Genomic DNA, 21,410 nt, shown 5'->3' on the forward strand with positions numbered 1-21,410 from the left:
CATCCTCACGCACAGGTAGAGAGAGAAAACACACAGGATCAGATACGAGATCGCTCAGCAATTAATCTTTTAAATTACCTCAATCACTTACTCAAACACTGCACTGCTGAAAGCGAGGGGTTAGGAAGGGTTAGGGGCCTTAAAGAAACTGTAGACCACCTCTCTCCCTTCTCCTCCCCCATTTTCTCCTCTACCTCCAACCACCCCAGTGACCGCCGCTGTGCTGCTTTGCCCACACTTGTTTGGGGAAGCTGTTTGCTCAAATAGCCACAACCCCTGCCTCCCTTTCACCCCCACCCACCCACCGCCTGCCCCAAAGCAGCCTCCACACTTACTGCCACAGTCCCGGCAGCTTTTATTTGGTGTTCTACCATGCTAGGAGTGATGTGGTTTTCAGTCTGGAGGCTCTTCCATTGCGGTCTCCAGACACAGGGCTCATATTGACCCAGGCGGCAGGCTAATGGTCATCACGGGCAGCCTCGGCCTGAATCAAAGGCCTTATTTACTGCCGAAGCACAGGAGGAGAGCAACTAGCAAATACTGCATGTGTTCAACCCCTGCCGTTAGTTTTGGAAGGCAGCGCAGATGCAAATCATATTAAAAATCAATTTATGCACTAATATTCAGCAGACCCACCGCAAAAACTCGAAGCCCTCAGTGAACCCATAGTATGGCTTCTCAATCTTCTCCCACCCCCCACCCCACCACTTTTCCCTCTGGATAAGTAAATTGCACAGCTTACAGTGGAACCATGAAACACTGGGTATGGCTGTGAGAAGTGTGCTGGTGGAAAAGTTGCGGACACATGCATAAGCTCAGGGGCTGTAGGTCATACTGGTCCACTTATGAATTTCAGGATTTACTGTCAGGCACACTTAGAGACAGTCGGTTAAACTGACGAGTTTCTCTCCACAACACGAGGATCCCATGTAGGAAGCCTGCAGTGAAGTTCAGATTCCCATATTTACAGACCAAAGAGCAGGATTGTACAAGTTGACTCTAACCACAATTGGAATGACAATCCCTCCTCACACCTGAAATGTTATAATCTGGGATGATGTGACAGCTAAAAACTAAGAATTTTAGCCCAGTGTCAGATTATTGCGATATTTATACAGTGGTGCCCAAAATTGTTAGAACACCCGAAAGACTTGCAAAATATTGACTACTTTTTGGCCTCCAAAACGTAGTCATGAAACCTGCAGATGGTGAACAACTGCACTGCAAAAATCCAAATCTTACCAAGTGTATTTTTCTCATTTCTAGTCAAAATATCTCATCACAGACATAAGAAACAATCACCTTAAGAGTAACTTGTGAGATATAAGAGCTTATTTTTAGACAATAGATCTTGAAAATCTTATTTCAAGAAATCTTACCAAGGTAATTTTCACTTGTTCCATTGGCAGATTTTTTTTTGCTTAATTTAATTCAATTTTTGCCTAATTCAGAAAAAAAAAAATATATATATATATATATATATATATATAGCGGCATACACACCTATCACAGTGGAATGTGATAACATATGTTGTCAAAACATTATCAAAACTTTGTCCATCCATGGGAGTAGACCTCTCTTTCACTGTGGTTCTCCCTGAGGTTTCTCTTTTCCCACTGGGTTTGTGGAGTTTTTCTTTGCCGGGAAGGAGGGTCTGAGGACGGGGGATGCCCGGGACATTAGTCCATTTTGTTCATCTACTGTTTTTTTGACTGTTGTTTATTTTCATATCCAACTAATTCTGTAGAGCCTTGTGAGGCAACCTTGTTGTGATATAGGGCTCTACAAATAAAACTGAATTGAACTGAAATGAAAAATTTGACGTTATAACATAAAACGTTTCTTGTTATTGCAAGATACTGACTGATTTCAAATTTTTCTGACCTCCATACTAAAAAGGAGTGAGGATGTGTATTTTAATTACATTTCAAGTCTAATAATCATGCTAACTCATGTTGATTAGTTGTCATTGCTAACTTGTGCCCTCCACCCACATGAAAACAACAAAAACAAGAAAAGCACTTGGAGAGCGCAGACCTCCGCCAAGACAGATCTGTCCGTCCCCACCCCCGATCACCACTAAAATGTAATCATGTCTTCCTTGTGCCAGTATCAACATTTCCTGAAAATTTCATGAAAATCCATCCATAACTTTTTGAATTATGCTGCTAACATCAAACAAAAAAACAAACACGCAAACACACAAAGCAAAGTGATCACAATACTTCCTGGTTGAGGTAACAATTTAGCACTACTTTGAGCTTTGTAAAATGATTAGAACAAAAGATATTAACAAATTACAAAATTGACATTGGTTGCCAATGTAACAGGAAGTCACATGACCTAATTTCGCCAAATTTGGCAAGTGGAAAGAACTTCTCCTATGTCATCTGAGGTCAACAAAAATGGTGCCAAAGCTCATATACGAGTTCCTATATGTCGATAATGTAACCATGTTGGCTAACTGGTGTCATTTTCGAGTTGTTAGTTAGCATTTGAATGTAAGGAGAAAACAAATTGTGACCCCCTGCAAATTCCCTCGCCCCCCCACCTCTGATCACCACCAAAATTTAATAATTTCTTCCTTGTGCCAGTATCAACATTTCCTGAAAATTTCATAAAAATCCGTCCATAACTTTTTGAGTTATCTTGCTAACTAACAAACAAACAAACAAACAAACATGCACGCATGGGAGGCAGATCTGTCTTGGCGGAGGTCTGCGCTCTCTGAGTGCTTTTCTTGTTCCATTATGTATCTTAGCCGTGACAGGTTTGTCTTTAAGCAGCAAAATGCATTAAATGAACTCCAGCAGGTTAAAGAGGACTAACTAAACACTTCACTGCTGATCCACTCTTATGAGTCACTGTAAATGGATGGAAATACTATATTTACACAGTTACTCAGTTCTTATGAAAAGAATATTACAGGAGTTTGGACAGCATCTGAAAAGCTGATCATATTCTTAATTAAGATCAGGCACAATAAGATTATCAATTTATCCAACTCTTAATGTGAAAGACAAGCTTTTTATAAGCTTTGTGTTTTCACCCAAACTGCCCCAAAATAGAGAATCTGTTAAATTTTGTCCTTTACCATGACAATGTGTATTTTTTTTCCTGACATTATATATTATAGCTGCATTCTTTGAACTCGACTCATGTTCAGTAGAGAGTTGTATGCATGTGTTTCCAAAGGGTTTGTATTGTTAATAAGCTGGCTCCAGTCTCTGCACCCCAGTAGAGGCAACAGGACACCAGTTCCAACTCTAGTGAAAAGCCATTTAACTCTGATTAGCATTAGCCCTGCTGCTGTATGTGTACATATGGCATTTCACATTGGGAGGCATTCAGAAGGCTGTTTATATATGAGTGAGCAGGTATGTTAGGGGTGGGTGGGCAGAGAAATATCAGAGCGGCTTGCGGGAAAACGCTGAAGCTCCCACGACAAAAGCAGCGGCCAAAGTAAATGTCTGCCATCCTGAGGAAAAAAGGATTTTAGTGTTGATGCAGCAGAGGGAGAGAAGCAGATAGATTTGTGTACCTATGTGGTGGTGAGGAGTGAGGAGTGGGCAGCGGGGGGAGGAGACCAGTCCCCTCAGACTGCATACACAAACACTTAACTATATGTTGGTTCATGAGCACATGGGTGGAAGTGTGTGCATAAACACACTGGCAAACACAACGGCGGCTTTGGGCTGGACACTGGGGGCTCATAGAGGATTCAGTGCGAGCCCCATCTCTAATAAAATTCACAGTGTTAGTATTAGTGAGATTTAGCAGGGAAAATAAACATTCCTCCACTCCAGCTACCCCAGGGGGTGGCTCGGTTAGAGATGTGGAGGCCTTGGGCTCTGCTGGCATTAACCTGGGCTGCCGTGTGGTGAGTGGGGGCTCAGCTCCTGTTCATCACGGACGGACAGATACCTGTTTTACCCCTAGACAAGGTCAAGGTGTACAACATCATGACAAATGGCTCCTGCTGACGGCGTTTTGTCTCGAAAGTTATTTCAGTAGAAGGAAAAAGTGAAGCCTATGGAACAGCTCCAAGATGGTCACTACTCGTCCAAAGTTTTTCTTATTTGATGTACGTTCACAAAGCCTGAGAAACACCACTACAATAAAAGACAACATGTTCATGCAAACTGGACGGCGTGTTCCTGTAATCCCACACACAATTACATTTTTTTTTTTTTTTTTTTACTTTTTGTTTATTCCACCAATATAAAACACATGAAGATGTACAAAAATCTCACCAGCCTCAGTCTACAAATCACTCAATCCACGTCACATTACTTTCACTCATAACTACTTATACTACACCTTTTACATACAGGTCAAAAACAAGTCAAGGTCATATTTAATTTACACAGATACCAACAACATTCTTGAAATCTGACTTCTAATATTCCACCAGCACAGGTAAGTGTATTTGCAAAACCAAAACAGGTGCTTCTGAGGAAAAGAAATAGAATAAAATAATTGAGCTACCAAAAAGCAACATGTGTAAGTAAAAAAAAAAAAGAAAAAAAAAAGAGCAATATTAAAAACAAAGAGGTATTTAGAGCTCTTGTACTGCTTGAATTATTGGTTTCTATCTTCTCTCAAATTTTTCTAGTTTCAGTTGTAATCTTTCAGTACTTTTTTCCATAATAATCTTTTTTTACTTTGTCTATCCATTGCATTATGTTGGGGGGGTGCCAGTTAATTGACACACTTACTTTTAAAAGGAGTGATATTTGCTTTTTTAAGTGGAATTATACATTTTAAAACATTTCCCTGTGGTCTACATAAACTGTAAATGCTATGTTTGGGTCTGAATTCTTCATTAACTAAACACCACAGGTCCATCTTCAACACTATTTTTGAGTGATGACATAAAACAGGTCATTTTGAGCGCTGGCCCTTTAAATGCACATGACCCCGCTCCCTTCAGGGTTGTTGACTGTACGCTCTTTCCCGTTCAGCCACTTGTGTTCGATAATACAACCAACAGCTGAACAGTTTAGGTAATTGGCTCGAAGTTTGGACATATTTTCAGTATGGACTACAACCGCTGCTGCTGACAAACAATTATGGTGTACTTGGAGAAATGTTTGTCGGAAGTCTTGACCTTATATGTGCAAATGTCGTGACATAACTAAAATTAAAACAGGTTGTAGAAATTCACTGAATTTTTGCCAACATGAATATAAATATAGTTTTGCAGCACCTGGAGGGTTCAAATTCAAACTTTATGAACTTTTAGGGTCCAAATACACAAATAAATGTACCTCAGACTAATGAAACTGGGTTTAGCAAAATATGAGCCCTTTAAATGAATCCAGATACTTTTTTGTGACAGTTACTGCCTCTGTCACAGCTCCAGCTTCTTCCCAGAGAATTATTCTGTAGCACTCCCTTCAACTGCTCCTGCTAATTTCCTTGTCAAATTGATTATTAGGGAGTGAATAAAAATGCAGCTGCAATCAATGTGTTGCCACATGTCTAATATATAGCAACTGAATTAAAATGGGTTGTAGAAATTCACTGGATTTCTGCCGAAATAAAAATAAAGATAGCTTTGCAGCGCCTGGAGGGTTCAAATTCAAACTTTTTGAACTGTTAGGGTCCAAATACACAAATAAATGAACCAAAAACTAATAAAAGTGGGTTTAGCAAAATATGAGCCCTTTAATGAAATTCTTAGCATGCTAGGGATGTTGCAATCTTTGCAGTTATATGTAAGTGTGCCAAGACTGTACATTTTCTTTATTTACTCCACTTTTTCCAAACCCTCGAAGAACATCGCCTTTAACGTGCCGTGAAACCCTAAATATTCTCATCGCAAACTCTTCATTCTTTGCAGAGCGCCCCTCGATGTGCCCGGGCCTGGGTGACACTGAGAGCTCATTGGCCCTGGAGATTAGCAGAACCCTTCAATTAAAGTGTTTTGATTTTCCACAAAGCCATTTCAGTTAAAACAGCACGAGCAAATACTTAAAATACTCACCCACACGTACACACACACATACACACACTCCCATTCTTTTTAATATGTTCCTTTACTGTATCGATGTGCAGCGGTGCGCCTGTAATTACGACTCTATATAAATCCAGATCCCACAATTACAACCAGCCAACGATGCAGTCCCGCAAAGCGATGGCGAGCGCACAGACATACACTCACATATATGTACACAAAGCATGCCGTGCCATATTACCACACACTGCTGTGCCGCTTTGGCCTGCGCAACATCTGTTTTCTCACTCCCTGCCGGAACCTGCTCACCCTTTCAATTATAACCGCCACCTATAAAACACTCCTTCGCCAAGCGGTGAGAGTTGTATGTGCTTGTGCATGTGTGTGAAGTATATTCCAGGTAAATAGGTTCGATGTTTGGGTAAACAAAAGTAGCACGCCCTCTCCAGTGTTTATGAAAGAGTGGGATGCATTGTATAGATCTGAAGTTTGTTGCTGCAGGCGTTGAGAATTCCTCAGAACTTAGGTTGATGTGTAGACTGAGGAGGCGGTTTGAAGATGGAGGTAGAGGGTGGTGTTTTGGGCATAGTGCCCAGAGGGGTGAGGCAGGCGCCAGGCTACCAGGCCACCAGGCATTGAGGCCCGTTTCCTGCTTCATAAAGGGCAATATTAATACACCTATCTCCCATTAAATCTGCTGGCAAGGTAGCAAGCTCACCTCGCTGCGAAAATAGCAATCGTAGCAGCTGCGTGACCCATATGGAGCCACGCACAGCTTATCAGAAGAAACTCATTCATGACAATCCACTTCACCCCCAAGAAGAGGACCTCCCTTTTCACCCCAGAAGATGACACATTTATTTATTAGCCCCAAAGACGTACATTCCTGAGGGTCGTTTGTTGTTTTTGCCAACTCTTTCATATACATCTCTATCATCTCCACTGATTTTTTTTTTTTCCTCCCCTTCAGCCCTCCGACTACTTCTGTCTGCCGTTTGAGGTTCCCGGGGGCCTTTTAACTAAGTGCATATGCCTCTGCTTTACGACTCGCCACCTCCAAACATAATAGTTTTGGAAGTAAGACCCTGGTTTATGGCTGTTGGTCTGGCGCAGTGATTATGGCGGTGCCTGGATTCATTTGGCTCGAGGCATTACAAGTCCGCTGGCCTCAGATTGGCTACATATTGACAGCGGTGGAGTTGACATGCAGTAAATGTGTGTGTTAGGTCCCTGTGCATGTGCTTAGGTGAGCTGTGATGGGCCCATTATGAGTTTCCTGCCCCTCGCGCCTCCGATGATGTCTGCTATAAGAGCTAATTACACACAAACCAACCCTGCTGTCCGTCCTGTCACACTGACAAACAGCACCTGTTGGTCCTCATCGACTGACCTGTCTCTGCCTGTCTGTGGGAGAAAATACAACTAAATACTACTAAACTGGTGGTAAAAAATCATTGGTCTATTGAAATAACTATAAAAAAAAAAGACAATTAAGTAAAAACTTCTATGAACAAAACCAACCTGAGGTAAACTGAATTGCATGCAGGAACATTCAGCTTCATTTTTACAGTGTTAATAGTGTACAGGAACTAAATTATTTTACTCAATAAGACATATAATCATCGAGGCAAAGCTTTCTTCATAGAGGCTGTAAATAAAACTCAGCAGAGTGTGAATGTGAGAGCGAATGAATAATGGATCAGTAATATAAAGCGCTTTGGGTGCCTTGAAAAGCACTATAGAAATCTAATCCATTATTATAATTATTAATTATTACTATTATTATTATTATTATTATTATTATTATTATTATTATTATTATTATTATTAAAACTAAAACTCTGTATAAAAAAAAAAAACTGAGGTAAAACAAGTCAGTTTCTCAAAATAGAAATAAAACTTGAACTTGAACTGAAATCAAAACCAAACCCAGGCCTAATTTTTACATTTTGGGACTATAATAACTCTGCCCAGTGGGAGGTATGCTTAAGAAATTGAAGTACTCTTGAATAGTATGGGAAAATAAATAATCATCTCTCCAAGTTCATGGGAAACTAGTCTCCCTGTGATTTTCTTGTGCTCCTTTCTACAAGAATAAGAAAAAAAAGTGCACCAACCAGGTCTAACTAAGGCCGTGAACCCTACCTTTGTGTTCTTTTTTAATGGTATTCTGAGATCAATTTGTTTAAATTGCCTCCATTTAACTTGCCCAAGTACAGCGGTCTGAAAGAGATTGCTATCACAGTAATTACTGAGAATGATTGGGGGCGATTCATTATGCATAAGAGGATGCGAATGTTAAATAGGGGAGCCGAGTGTGTGAGAGATGCAGGAGATAGAGTGTAGCTTAGCGAGGCTGTGACCTCCACTAGAGCGCTTAGGGCTCACGTTCTTCAAACATGTTTTAGGGAACCTGGTGGTTTGTACCGACGGCAGGAACAGACTTTAATGGACGGTGTGATGCAATGTTCTGCTTGTAACTATCTGTCAAATGCCAAATTGGTCTTCATTGTTATTTGTTTGTGTGTGTTTGCGTCCAGTATCGCGTTTCTCGAGCCCACGGCTGACACCCCGACTGAGCAGAAAGAGAGCTCTGTCCATCTCCCCGCTGTCAGATGCCAGTATTGACCTGCAGACCATGATCCGGACTTCACCAAACTCTTTAGTGGCCTACATCAACAACTCCCGCTCCAGTTCGGCCGCCAGCAGCTCCTATGGGCACCTGTCAGTTGGAGGACTCAGGTAAGTTCACAAAGTTATACACAAGCGCCTTCATGTTTCTTTAAATCCAGACCCATTGTCTAACCCAGGGGTGTCAAACTCATTTCATTTCAGGGGCCACATTCAGCCTAATATGATCTAAAGTGGGCCGGACCAGTAAAATAATATAAATAATAGGATAAGAACTTTTGAGTGAAAAAAGTAAATTCCGTAATGAAAACGTTTACATCTACAAATTGTACTTGAACATAACATCGACAAATATGAACCTGAAAATTCGTTACTTAAAATAAGTGCAATGTTAACAATATTATGCCTCAGTTTATCATTTATACATGTGAATCACAACTTAAAGATCACAGTGGATCTACAAATACACAAAACATCTAATAACTGTCAGAATATTATTAAAATTCCACATACCTCTCTAAAGACATTTCAGATATCCATATTTTTTGTTAAAGGCTAGTCTGTAAATGTAAACACTTTTGTGTAATTTTACTTTTTTTACACTAAAGCAGGGGTGTCAAACTCATTTTATTTCAGGGGCCACATTCAGCTAAATTTGATCTGCAGTGGGCCAGACCAGGAAAAAAATAATATGATAATATATAAATAATGACAACTCCAAATTTTTGTCTTTGTTTTAAGGTAAAGAAAAAAAAACATTAAATTATGAAAATACTTACTTTCATAAACTATCCAAACAAAAAAAAATGTGAATAACCTGAAAAAGCTGAAATTTCTTGAGAAAATTAAGTGCAATTTTAACAATATTCTGCCTCAACTTATCATTTCTACAAGTGCATTATGGATCGGATCTACAAAGACACTAAACACTGAGTAACCGGCAGAATATTGTTAAAATTGTGCTTAATTTTCTTTAGACATTTCAGGTTGTTCATATTTGTTCAGGTTATTCACATTTTATCGTTATAGGGTAGTTTGTAAATGCAAATATGTTGATAATTTAATGTTATTTTTTGCACTAAAACAAAGAAACAAATTGGAAGTTGTTATTCAAGATTTTTTGCTTAATTCAAGATTTTTTGCTAAATTTAAGATTTGTTTTTTTTACTTAATTGAAGATTTATTTATTTTTTTGCTTAATTCAACATTTTTTCCTTAATTCAAGCTTTTTTTTTTTTTTTTTTTTTTTTTTTTTTTGCTTAATGCAATTCAAGACGGTTGAATTTTTGACTTTGCAAAAACATCCCAAGAGCCGGACTGGACCCTTTGGCGGGCCACATTTGGCCCCCGGGCCGCATGTTTGACACCCCTGCACTAAAGCAAAGAGACAGATTTACAGTTTTCATTATTTGTTGGTTATTATGATAGTATTTTATTGGTCTGATCCACTTTAGATTGAAGTGACCTAAAATGATTATAACATCATTGATTGTTAACATCTTCAGTGTAATTTTTGCATTTCACAAATTCATCCCAGGGGCCAGATTGAACCCTTTGGTGGGCCGAATTTGGCCCCCGGGCCGCATGTTTGACACCTGTGGTCTAACCGCTCTTGCTAAATGGTACAAAATCCTTGTTTTCCAGCCCTTCATTCAGCTTCCCTCACCCCATCAACCCCGTGGCCTACCAGCAGCTGTTGTCCCAGCAGAGGGGTCTCAACGCCTTCGGCCACACACCTCCCCTAATTCAACCGTCGCCTTCCTCTTTTTCTGCTCGCCAGCATCCCCTGACCGCCTCGTCGATGTCCACCTCCCACAACAGCTCCAACTCAGAGGCTAACCAGGTAAGAACGGTCAGAAAAACTTATGTGAAAGAACCGAGCGGCTGGTTTTGCAGTTAGCAGCGGCAGAGACAGTCCTGCATCCTGAGGGAGTTATCAGGGAGTGTCTGATAAAAACATGAATGTTTACTACATCAACAGCACAGAGTTCCATATAAGGAGGAGAATCACATGGTGTAAGGACATAACTGAAGCCAGCCATGTTGTACTGAGCATGAGCATTGTATGTATCCTCATGTGCTACACACCTTCTGCTATACATTACCTGAATCAACCAAAGTGAAACATACTGCATCAACTTCAGTTCCTTGTAAAAAGTTGCTACAACTCATATGTACCTGGACTATGCAGGTTCTAGAGCTGCATAAAGTGAGCCTGGCTTGTGTCTTAAACTGGAAGTAAATCTGTCTCATCAGATTTTGAATTATAAAAGCCACTGAATTTCTAGCACTGAATTTTTTTGCACTGAAGTATCTGAAATTTTTTGCGCTGAAATTAAGTATCTGATTTTTTTTTTTTGCACTGAAATTAAGTATCTGAATTTTTTTTGCACTGAAATTAAGTATCTGAAGTTTTTTTTGCACTGAAATTAAGTATCAGAATTTTTTTTTCCACCAAAATTAAGTATCTGAATTTTCTTTGCACTAAAATTAAGTATCTGATTTTTTTATTTTGCACTGAAATTAAGTATCTGAATTTTTTTTTTTGCACTGAAATTAAGTATCTGAATTTTTTTGCACTGAAATTAAGTATCAGAATTTTTTTTGCACTGAAATTAAGTATCTGATGTATTTTTTTTTTTGCACTGAAATTATGTATCTGAATTTTTTTGTCTCTCAATTTTACTATGTTCCTAAATTTAGAATAAAAAAAATTCAGATGCAAAAAATTCAGACACAAAAATTTCTGATCACACATCCAGGACACAGTCAAACAGACAGCCAGCCAATCAAGTAATGTTAGGTTGGTCATGTGACGCGGAAAAAAATTCAGATACTTAATTTCAGTGCAAAAAAATTCAGTGGCTTTTACAATTCAAAATCTGATGAGACAGATTGACTTCCATATTGAATCTACAAACCATAAAGGGAAAGTAATAGTTTTCTTTCAGATTTCATTTTATCATTGCTCTTCTATTTGATCAGCCTTCACCTCTTTTTTTCCATCATCCTCAATTTACACTTGAATATTTTACAATAAAGTCAAGTGAGTGGTATTTTTGCTACATGTAGTTTCCCAAAAACTCATTAGAAAAAAAAAACAAAAAAAAAAATCAGGGATGATTATCAAGCACAACCTAATTGTAACTCCTCAGCACCACTTTAAACCGCTTATTAAAGCCACACAGGAGAAGTCAGATTCTCAAATGGACATGGACCAGTTCCAATGCCAGCATACAGGAACTACCAAACTAAACTGCAAATCAATTAACAAACCTTTAGTGATAAAATACCAAACCGAGCAGGAATGGAGCATAACATCTGTTGTCTGTTGTCTGTGACAGAAGCCTTGAAAGAGGCTAGAGCAGCAGCCAAGTCTTCAGTACTCATTCTACTGGACTTATCAGCAGCATTTGACACTGTCAATCATGATATCCTGTTATCCATACTCTGGAACATGGGCATCACAGGCCACGCACACTCCTGGTTTCAATCTTACTTTACTGGTCGGTCCTTCAGTGTGTCCTGGCTAGGGCACGCATCAGCAGTTCACCGCCTCACCACGGGGGTCCCCCAAGGCTCTGTGTTGGGCCCCCTCCTTTTTGCCATATACACCACCTCACTCGGTCAGATCATCCACTCACTTGGCTTCTCATATCATTGCTATGCTGATGATACCCAGCTCTATCTGTCATTCCCACCTGATGACTCCACAGTCTCAGTGCGGATCTCAGATTGTCTCTCTGACATATCTGCATGGATGAAAGCCCATCACCTTCAGCTGAACCTGTCCAAAACTGAACTGCTGGTCTTCCCAGCTAAGCCAACCATACAGCAGGACATCTCCATCACTATTGACTCCATACCTCTGGCTCCTACCAGTGTAGTACGTAACTTGGGAGTCATGATTGATAATCAGTTGACCTTCACGGATCACGTTGCCTCTGTCACCCGATCATGCCGTTTCACTCTGTTCAACCTAAGAAAGATCAGGCCATACCTAACCGAACAGGCCACCCAGCTCCTGGTGCAGACTATGGTTATCTCCCGTCTTGACTACTGCAATGCTCTTCTAACAGGCCTCCCAGCTTGTGTTGTCAAACCACTACAGATGGTCCAGAATGCAGCAGCGCATCTGGTCTTCAATCAGCCTAAAAGGGCACATGTCACCCCCTTACTCATTGAGTTACACTGGCTACCCATAGCTGCCCGCATCAAATTCAAATCTTTAATCCTAACCTACAAAATTCTCAGTGGGTCTGCTCCTGTCTACTTAGGTGCACTAATAAAAGCTTATGTCGCCCCACGACCACTCCGCTCGTCTGGGGAACGTAGTCTGGTGGTCCCCAGACCTTGTACAAGACAATCCAGGCTCTTTTCATGGGTCGTTCCACGTTGGTGGAACGCTCTACCAAGTGCTACAAGAACAGAGTCATCCCTGCCTATCTTCAAGAAGCTCCTGAAGACCCAGCTCTTCCGAGAGCACCTCCTGTCCTAGCACTTTCAAACATTCCATTTTAAATATTCTAATAAGGTTTTTCCCAGGATAACCAGAGATTCTTTCACGATTATCTCTGGACCTGCTGCGGTGGTCCTGCCTCTCTCCTGCCCTCATCATCACCACTCACTTATCCTCAACCGCCTCCATGTGTCTCCCCCTACTCCCCCCTTCTCCCCCTCTCCCCCAGTCTCTATCTCTATCGCTCTCTCTTTTTCCCCTTCTCTACTCTCTCTCTTTAACCCCAACTGGTCAAGGCAGACGTCCATCCTCCAGGAGTCTGGGTCTGCTCGAGGTTTCTGCCTGTTAAAGGGAAGTTTTTCCTCGCCACTGTCACCAGTCACAAGTGTTTGCTCCTGGAGGATTCTGTTGGGTTTCTGTAAATTGACTTAGAGTCTGGTTTTGACCAACTCTATATATAAAATGTCAAGAGATAACTTTTTTGTGATCTGGCGCTATATAAATAAAATTTGATTGATTGAGTGATTTAATTGGTTTTCCCCTGTAAGTCGCTTTGGAAAAAAGCGTCTGCCAAATGCGTAAACATAAACATAAACATAAACATCTGATAAGACATAAAATTATATGATTAGCTGTATAATTTCCCTTGATCACAAACGTTAATTTCAACAATGAAATCACAGCAGCATAAACCAACAACAAAGCAGTCAAACAATCACACACTGTAGGTCACAGGGCTAAAACATGTGGAGCTATTAGCAACATTTAGCTTACCTTTAGACCCTTCAACTCCAGTGGATAGGCCCCAGAGAGCGCACTGCAGTCTGACATAAACACAGGAAAAGTCTTCCACTGTCCAGGCATTCGAAAAAAAAAGAAAAAAAAAACACTGGAAGATAGTTTACTACTTAGAAAAAAAACAAAAACACAGACTAGCAGCAAACATGAGTGTTACTTGTCATCAGAGTAATTGCAGCAGGTGTGAAGTTATAATTTCATGCTGTGCACCTGCATGCGTGTGATTGGATGTTTCCTGCAACACAGCTGTGGGTCAGCCAATCACTGTGAAGCAGGTTACAAAGAGATGAGGTCATTGAACAACAGGGAACTCTAGTACTTTAGTACTAAACTGAGGTACATGTACTTTACCTGAGTGTGTTCTTTTCATGTCTACAGTGTACTTTTACTCCAGAGGGAAATATTACACTTTTTACTTACTATTCTTGTCTGACAGCTTTAGCTACTTTTCAGATTACAGTTTTTCTTGTCTAGTGAAAACCATATTTCTCCAAATTCCCTGTTAGTGAATATTTGTGATAAAACTGAAGGATTTTTAGTATAATTAGTTAAAACTACTGACAGTATATGAAGCAGGTAAAATGAGTACCAAGGTTATTATCGTTAATGAAAACTAACGAAATGACAAAAACTAGAATTGTAAAAACATTTTCGTTAACTGAAATAAATAAAAACTATAATTAAAAGAAAAAAATAATACCTAATTGAAACTTTATTGTGTGCTTATAAAACTAGCTAAAACGTATAAAAATTATGGATAAAATTCCTTTCATTTTCATCTTTGTCAGTGTCAGATTGATATGAAATCGATTTATTTCCCTCAAGCAATTTTAGCTGCTGGCACCATATGATATTTAACAGACCGTCACTTTTCGTCACTTGTCGTTTAGAGTCATCTTCTCGTCCCCACTCTACCTGGAAACATGGAGACTAAAGTTGGGAGAAAGCAGCAGAGTCCTGTATGAGATTTATTTGAATATGACAATGAAGAAGATAAAAGATGAAAAAAAAAAAAAAATTAAAACTAAACTAAAACTAAGCATTTAGAAAATAAAAACTAATAAAAACTAGCAAACCTGCTTTAAAAACTAATTAAAACTAACTGAATTAGAGAAAAAAAAAGTCAAAACTAAATAAAACTAAACTATAATGAAAAATCCAAAACTATTATAACTTTGATGAGTACAGCCTTGTACATATTCAGCAGTAAAATGTAACATATACAAATATCTGGAGAATTCAACTGTCAACCACTTCTTCTTTTTAAGAATTTTATTTTTTCATTTGGTAAGATACGTTACAACAGACAACTAAGCACATTTGTATATCATGCTTGAAAAATCAACAATGGTAAAGCATGAAATTTAACATATATGTGTTCTATATAAGTTCTCTGTTTAGAAAAACAAAACAAAACAAAAACAACTGTTCTTAAAGTAAGACTTCCCTTTTTTGTTATATTTTGTTAAATATACCTTAGAACAAAAAGATGTCATATTTTTCCCCTTATTTTCATTATTCTTATTCCAAAATCCACACAAGTTTCAGCTCCAGTACATTCAACCAGTCCAAATATAACTTGTCATTTCCAGTTAAGTTAAATCTGGCTTCAATAGGGTGATATATACAATCCATTTTGACCACATTTCCATAAATTGATCCTGTTTTATTTTTAATGAAAAGGACAGTTTCTCCATTACACAGATTTCATAGATTGCTTTTAACCAATCTTCAAGTTGTGGTTGGTCTGGTTGTAGCTACTTCCTTGTCAGAGCTTTTTTCCCTCCAATAAGTTGTTCTCTCATTAAATATTTGTCTCAATTAGTTTGAATTTTCTGCATCATGGCTCCCATATACAGCGTTAAAGCATCAGATGGGATTGTGTCAACCACTTCTTCAAAAATATGGAGGGAATATTGCTGGAAAAATCTAATTTGATTTTTCATAACTCCTAAAACTACAGCTAAATATGTGTCCAGAGTTCAACCTTGCTGGAGAGAATATGGAGATGTCAATGGAAATCATGTACATGTCTTTTGGTTATGTCCTAAACTTGGATCATTTTGGGATAATATATATTCAACAATTGTTAAAATATTGGGTTATGTAATCCCTAAAACATGTTTGGTGATGTATTTCGGATATATTATTGGTAATAATGTAATTAAAAATGATAGATGTTTGTTTAAAATACTATTAGTAACCTGTAAAAAGGCTAGTACCAAAAAAATGATGCAGATTAGAACCACCAACAACTAACGACTGGCTACAAATTGTGATTGGAATATTTGAGATGGAGATTCTGACCCATAGAGTGAGGACTCAAGAAGAACAGTGTCATGATAAAAAGGAGAAATGGACAATTTTCATTTTAACATCACACTACTAAATGTCCTTTATGTTTGTATTGTACAAAATCCAAAACAACAATAAAAATAAAGTAACAAAAAAAAAAAACATATCACTGATGCAACAGCATGTATTATTATACAGTACAGGTTTATGATGCATTACTGAATAAACTTGCCAACAGTATATAAAGATCAAATGAGCTCAGCCTTAAAAATATAGAGCAGTAAAATGGATCCAAAATTTATAGTTATAAAACACTGACACAAACCTTTTCCAAGGTTATAATAGTTTTGGATTTTTCCTTATAGTTTAGTTTTATTTAGTTTTGACTTTTTTTTTCTCTAATTCAGTTAGTTTTAATTAGTTTTTAAAGCGGGTTTGCTGTTTTTTATTAGTTTTCATTATTTTCTAAATGCTTAGTTTTAGTTTAGTTTTAGTTTTTTCATATCTTTTATCTTCTTTGCCATCATATTCAAATAAATCCCAGACACGACTCTGCTGCTTTCTCCCAACTTTAGTCTCCATGTTTCCAGGTAGAGTGGGGACCAGAAGACGACTGGAAACCACAAGTGATGAGAAGTGACGGACTGTTAACTGTCATACGGTGCCAGCAGCTAAAATTGCTCAAGGGAAATAAATCAATTTCATATCAGTCCGACTATTACAATGACGAAAACGAAGGGAATTTTATCCATAATTTTATACATTTTAGTTAGTTTTATAAGCACACAATACAGTTTCAGTCAGTTATCATTTTTTCTTTTAATTATAGTTTTTATTTATTTCAGTTAACGAAAATGTTTTGGCAATTCTAGTTTTCGTCATTTCATTAGTTTTCGTTAACGATAATAACCTCGACCTTTTCACTACACAGTGGTTACAACTACTTGTTATTCCTTTACTGCATTTTGCTGTTAATTCTTACATACATTTGAATGCAGGACTTGTAATGGAATTTTTTGACAGTGTGCTATTTTTACTTTTTATTAAGTAAAGGAAGTCAATGCATTTCCCACTACTGACACTGTAATAAGATCATATGTGTAATTTTCTGATTTCCCATGTGACTGATTTATTATTTCACCCCACATTCAGTCACAATCACTATTGGGTCATTCCATATAAGTCTATGACTAAGAACTAAAAATAGAAATGTTACTGAATGCTGATGCTGGCATTGTGTGGTTTTCCAAGAACGTTGTGGTTACAAAGATCTAATGTGGTTATAATGTGGGTATTTCAGTAAAACAATGTTAAAACAATGTTGTGAACTATTATCACTACTATACATTATACTGTTATATAGATGCTAAAATATGAGGGCTAAAACGTCCATATTTAATTTGAACATTTAACATAGATGGATTTATAGAAGCAAGTTGTGCTTGGTGTCAAAATTTAGGGCAATTCCTGTACTTTCACATGGTGTCTTTTATTTTGTGATCCTACCTATCCCACATGCTGATATTGACCTTTGAATCCAAAGGTCAGACAGATATTTTTGATTTTAAGCTGTTCATATATCATGCATAATATAACATAGCACTTTCATTTTACACAGATCCATTCCCTAGGTAGCCAAGATATAACACATAAAATTTCTAATGAATATGATGATTGGTTTTTGTATAATGGGTGGCCAAATGTAGCATTTTAGAAGTTCGCGATGGATAAAATCTCAAATTTGTCATTCTCTGTCACATGCAATTATAAATTTTAAGTAAATATTTTCACATTTCTTAGGACTATAGATTCCTGTGAAATGATTCTGAGAATTTCAGACCTCTAGCTCTTGTTGTTCAGAAGTTATAGAAGCCTGAAAATAGCCAAAAATTTCAAGTCGCAATTTTAGAGTACCCCCTACCTACTTCAAATGGTCATAACTTTGGAACTATTTACAATTAAGCCTTGAAATTTTGGATTTTCCCATCATATATAATGTTCTGTAAGTATGTAAAAAAATTCAGAAAAATCTGAGAGGGTCAGGTGGGAAATTTTCTTAAAATGTGTTGATTTCATACAGAATGACCCTACTCTAAATGTTGCCTAACTTTACCCAATCTCAGTGGAGGAATGGTATTAAAAGATTGCAAATTCTTTCTCATGTGATAAAAATGCAGGAGGCCCCTGTCTTCCTACTTTCACCTCTGTCTCTCTTTATCAGTCCTGTGTGTACACCACAGCCACTCGTAATGTAAACATCCCACTCAGTGAATTACTCCTCCAACTCTGTTTCAGCACACTATAAACGCTGACAAGAGTATCAAATTTAGACCGGATAATACACGAATATACACAAATGTACTCGCATTGTGTTGAATTACAATAGTGATCAGAACCATATTTCCCCGTTTGGGCTGCAGCCAAATGAATGAATCATTGAGGCTTACAGTAATGCTGAGCTGCACTGTAGCGTCTGGGTGGGATTAGGAGACCCCCCTCTGACGTTGGACCCTCTCTAATAAATCTTAAAACACACACAGTCCCCAATTTATCAGCTGCTATACATTTTTTTGCTATTCTTTTCTTCTCCATCACAGCACTAAGTGGCCTCTATGGCTTTGTCTTCCTGTCTTACTCCAGAAACTGTCGGCAGATCAAAGCCCCTCTCTCCCCGGCCCTCAACCCGACAACCCTCCCCCTCTATACCAAGTGCAATAACTCCTCTTCTTTCATATTTCCTTGTGGCTTTGGCGATCATAAAGAAGTCTAAACTGTTTAGTCTCGGCGGCGGGTCCTAGTCTGACTTATGGGCCCCGGTGCCTGGTGCAACCAGGACTCCTCACTCACGTCTCTCTGCAGCAGTGAGTCCCGAGCCAAAAACAACCACATGGTATCTCTCTGACTCTGTTATCTGATTCCCCCTCGCCGCTTCCTGTGGTGACTCTGTGGAAAACAGGAGTGGCAAAAGAGTGGATTCTGGTGGTTTAATAAACTGACTGGATGGTTAAATCAAAAGGAAAATGAGTGGGAGGTCTAATGGATGGATGGATGGATGGATAGATGACTAGGTTTGTGTGTGCTAAAGGGATGGTTCGCTCAATTTTGAGTTTGTGGGCCAGTGGAAAAGGTGATCAGGGTCTACTTCCCTCCATAGGAAATTAATGTCTTGTATATCTGCACATAATGTTTGGATAGTGAGAAGAAGAAAAATGACATGTGCAAGAGACTTTATACTTATTATTTAGTCTTTGCATTAAGCTTTATTCAGACTGGTAATAAGATTTTATTTGATTTTATTGACACGACATGAATTAAACTGACTTCAGTACATCATTTCATCATAGAATCAAAGTTAGATCAATAAGTTCCAAAAAGAATGTGGATCTTAAATGAACCCTTTCATGCATGAATTATGAGAACCTTAGTCAATATTTTTTTTCTTGAGTGATTTTATTTCTCTTGAAGCATCTGAAAAAAAAAAAAAAAAAACAATGCAATTGAGTTTTTTAATGAACCTGTTTTTCCATGGATTTACAAACATGTCCACTCAGATGGACATTATATGTTTAATTTTTGAAGCAAAGAAATATATATTTGAAACCCATCATCAGAAAGTGATATACTGTGTGAAAACTCTAAAATAAAAACATTTTAATGCTGCTAATCTGATGTTTTCTCATGTTTTAACATACTCTAATACTAGTTATTACTCACTTCATGGAGATAATATGTAAAAAAAAAAAAAAAAAAAAAAAAAACTTTTTGTTTATGAAAACTGTTAATTACAGTCTAATAACAATTAGTAATTGACTTACTCTCAAACATGTTACCTCAGATCAGGTTTATCAAGAATAGAAAAGTTACAGTAATACTATGAACTGCTGTGTATGGGATGGTGCATAACTGTTGACTGTGTTGGCTGATATGGAACTAAAACAGCAAAACCCATGAATATACAAGAGAACAGCTGGAGAATAACTGTCCACTGGAGTGACCACTATGCATGAAAGGGTTAATTTAGTAGTTGTTTTAAGGTAAACTAGATGGATGACAAACAGGAGGAGAACTCCAAGGCACTCTCCTTAAGAATTAAAATGTCTTTATTCTCATGGCATGGTTATATATGTGATGTTTGACTTCCTGATGAAGGCTTGAAGCTGAAATGCATTGAAGTGTTTTTTAAGGTCTATATATGACCATGCCATGAAAACAAAGGCATTTTAATGTTTAAAGAGAGTTTCTTGGAGTTTTCTTCCTGTTTGTCATCTACTTTATGAATCCCTTTTTCCAAAGAGCACCTCGAACAAACTCTTTTTTGGGTCCTAGAAGCATTCCTTCCCATGATTTTTTAAAATAGATGGAGTTAAAGGCAAAATTTCGGTTTTCCTTCTGATTTTTTACAAACTGGATGCGAGTTCTACATGTATATCATTTTAAAATGGATGTAGAATTTATACATGTGGCAAAGATTTTTCTCACACTGAAAAACAAACTTATGAATGACATTCAGAACCTGTAACTTATATCATTAACTCTTCTATGATAGCTGAAGTCATAAAACACATCAGTTGTTATTCATTTGGCTGCAGCTACATCAGCCCTCAGCTTCTCAGTGATTTGACTTCATTTCTTGCCCTTTTTGCTTCTTTTTGGCCTTAGTTTCACTGGTGTTGATTTAAGTTTCTGTGCTTCCTGCATGGAAGTGTTTTTTGGTTCAATATGGACACTATGCCATTGCTTATGTTAACTGCAAGAAATGAAAAAAAAAATCACAAAAACACAATCGATGATTAATTGATGTGTAAAATTGGTCCTGTGTTTTTCTGTGCTTCAGAATGCTGGTGGAGACCCAGCGGTGAGCAGCACAGTCAACCCTTTGACCACCAAAAGGTCAAAGGTCAAGACAGAGGCAGAAGGCCCGTTACCCATCTCACCATCCTCACAGGTAAGATGGTAAAAAAAAAAAAAGGATTAATGAGGGAAGTCTGTATTTGCATCTCCTGTTACACAATAAAGCAATTTACAAATGAAAAAAAAAAAAAAAATCATCCTGGACAATAACGACCATCAAGAATCTTAAAGGAGTGATATTTTGCTTTTTTAAAGGGAATTATGCATTTTAAAACATTTCCCTGTGGTCTACATAAACTGTAAATGCTATACTTGGGTCTGAATTCTTCATTAATTCAACTCCACAGGTCCATCTTCAACCCTATTTCTGAGTAATGACGCCAGAAAGGTCATTTTGAGCGCTGGCCCTTTAAATG

General features: G+C 38.0%; 1 protein-coding gene across 1 annotated transcript in view; it reads left to right on the forward strand.

The window, feature by feature from the left end:
- Nucleotides 1-21,410, forward strand: part of gli2a (GLI family zinc finger 2a) — a 149,343-nt gene that overhangs the window by 109,661 nt on the left and 18,272 nt on the right. The window contains exons 6-8 of the mRNA XM_030125569.1: nt 8,501-8,702; nt 10,236-10,434; nt 20,978-21,088. Of these exons, the coding sequence (XP_029981429.1) occupies nt 8,501-8,702; nt 10,236-10,434; nt 20,978-21,088 (512 nt within the window). The remainder of the gene's footprint in view (nt 1-8,500; nt 8,703-10,235; nt 10,435-20,977; nt 21,089-21,410) is intronic.

Source organism: Sphaeramia orbicularis, chromosome 21 (genome assembly GCF_902148855.1).
Source record: "Sphaeramia orbicularis chromosome 21, fSphaOr1.1, whole genome shotgun sequence".
Taxonomy (NCBI): domain Eukaryota; kingdom Metazoa; phylum Chordata; class Actinopteri; order Kurtiformes; family Apogonidae; genus Sphaeramia; species Sphaeramia orbicularis.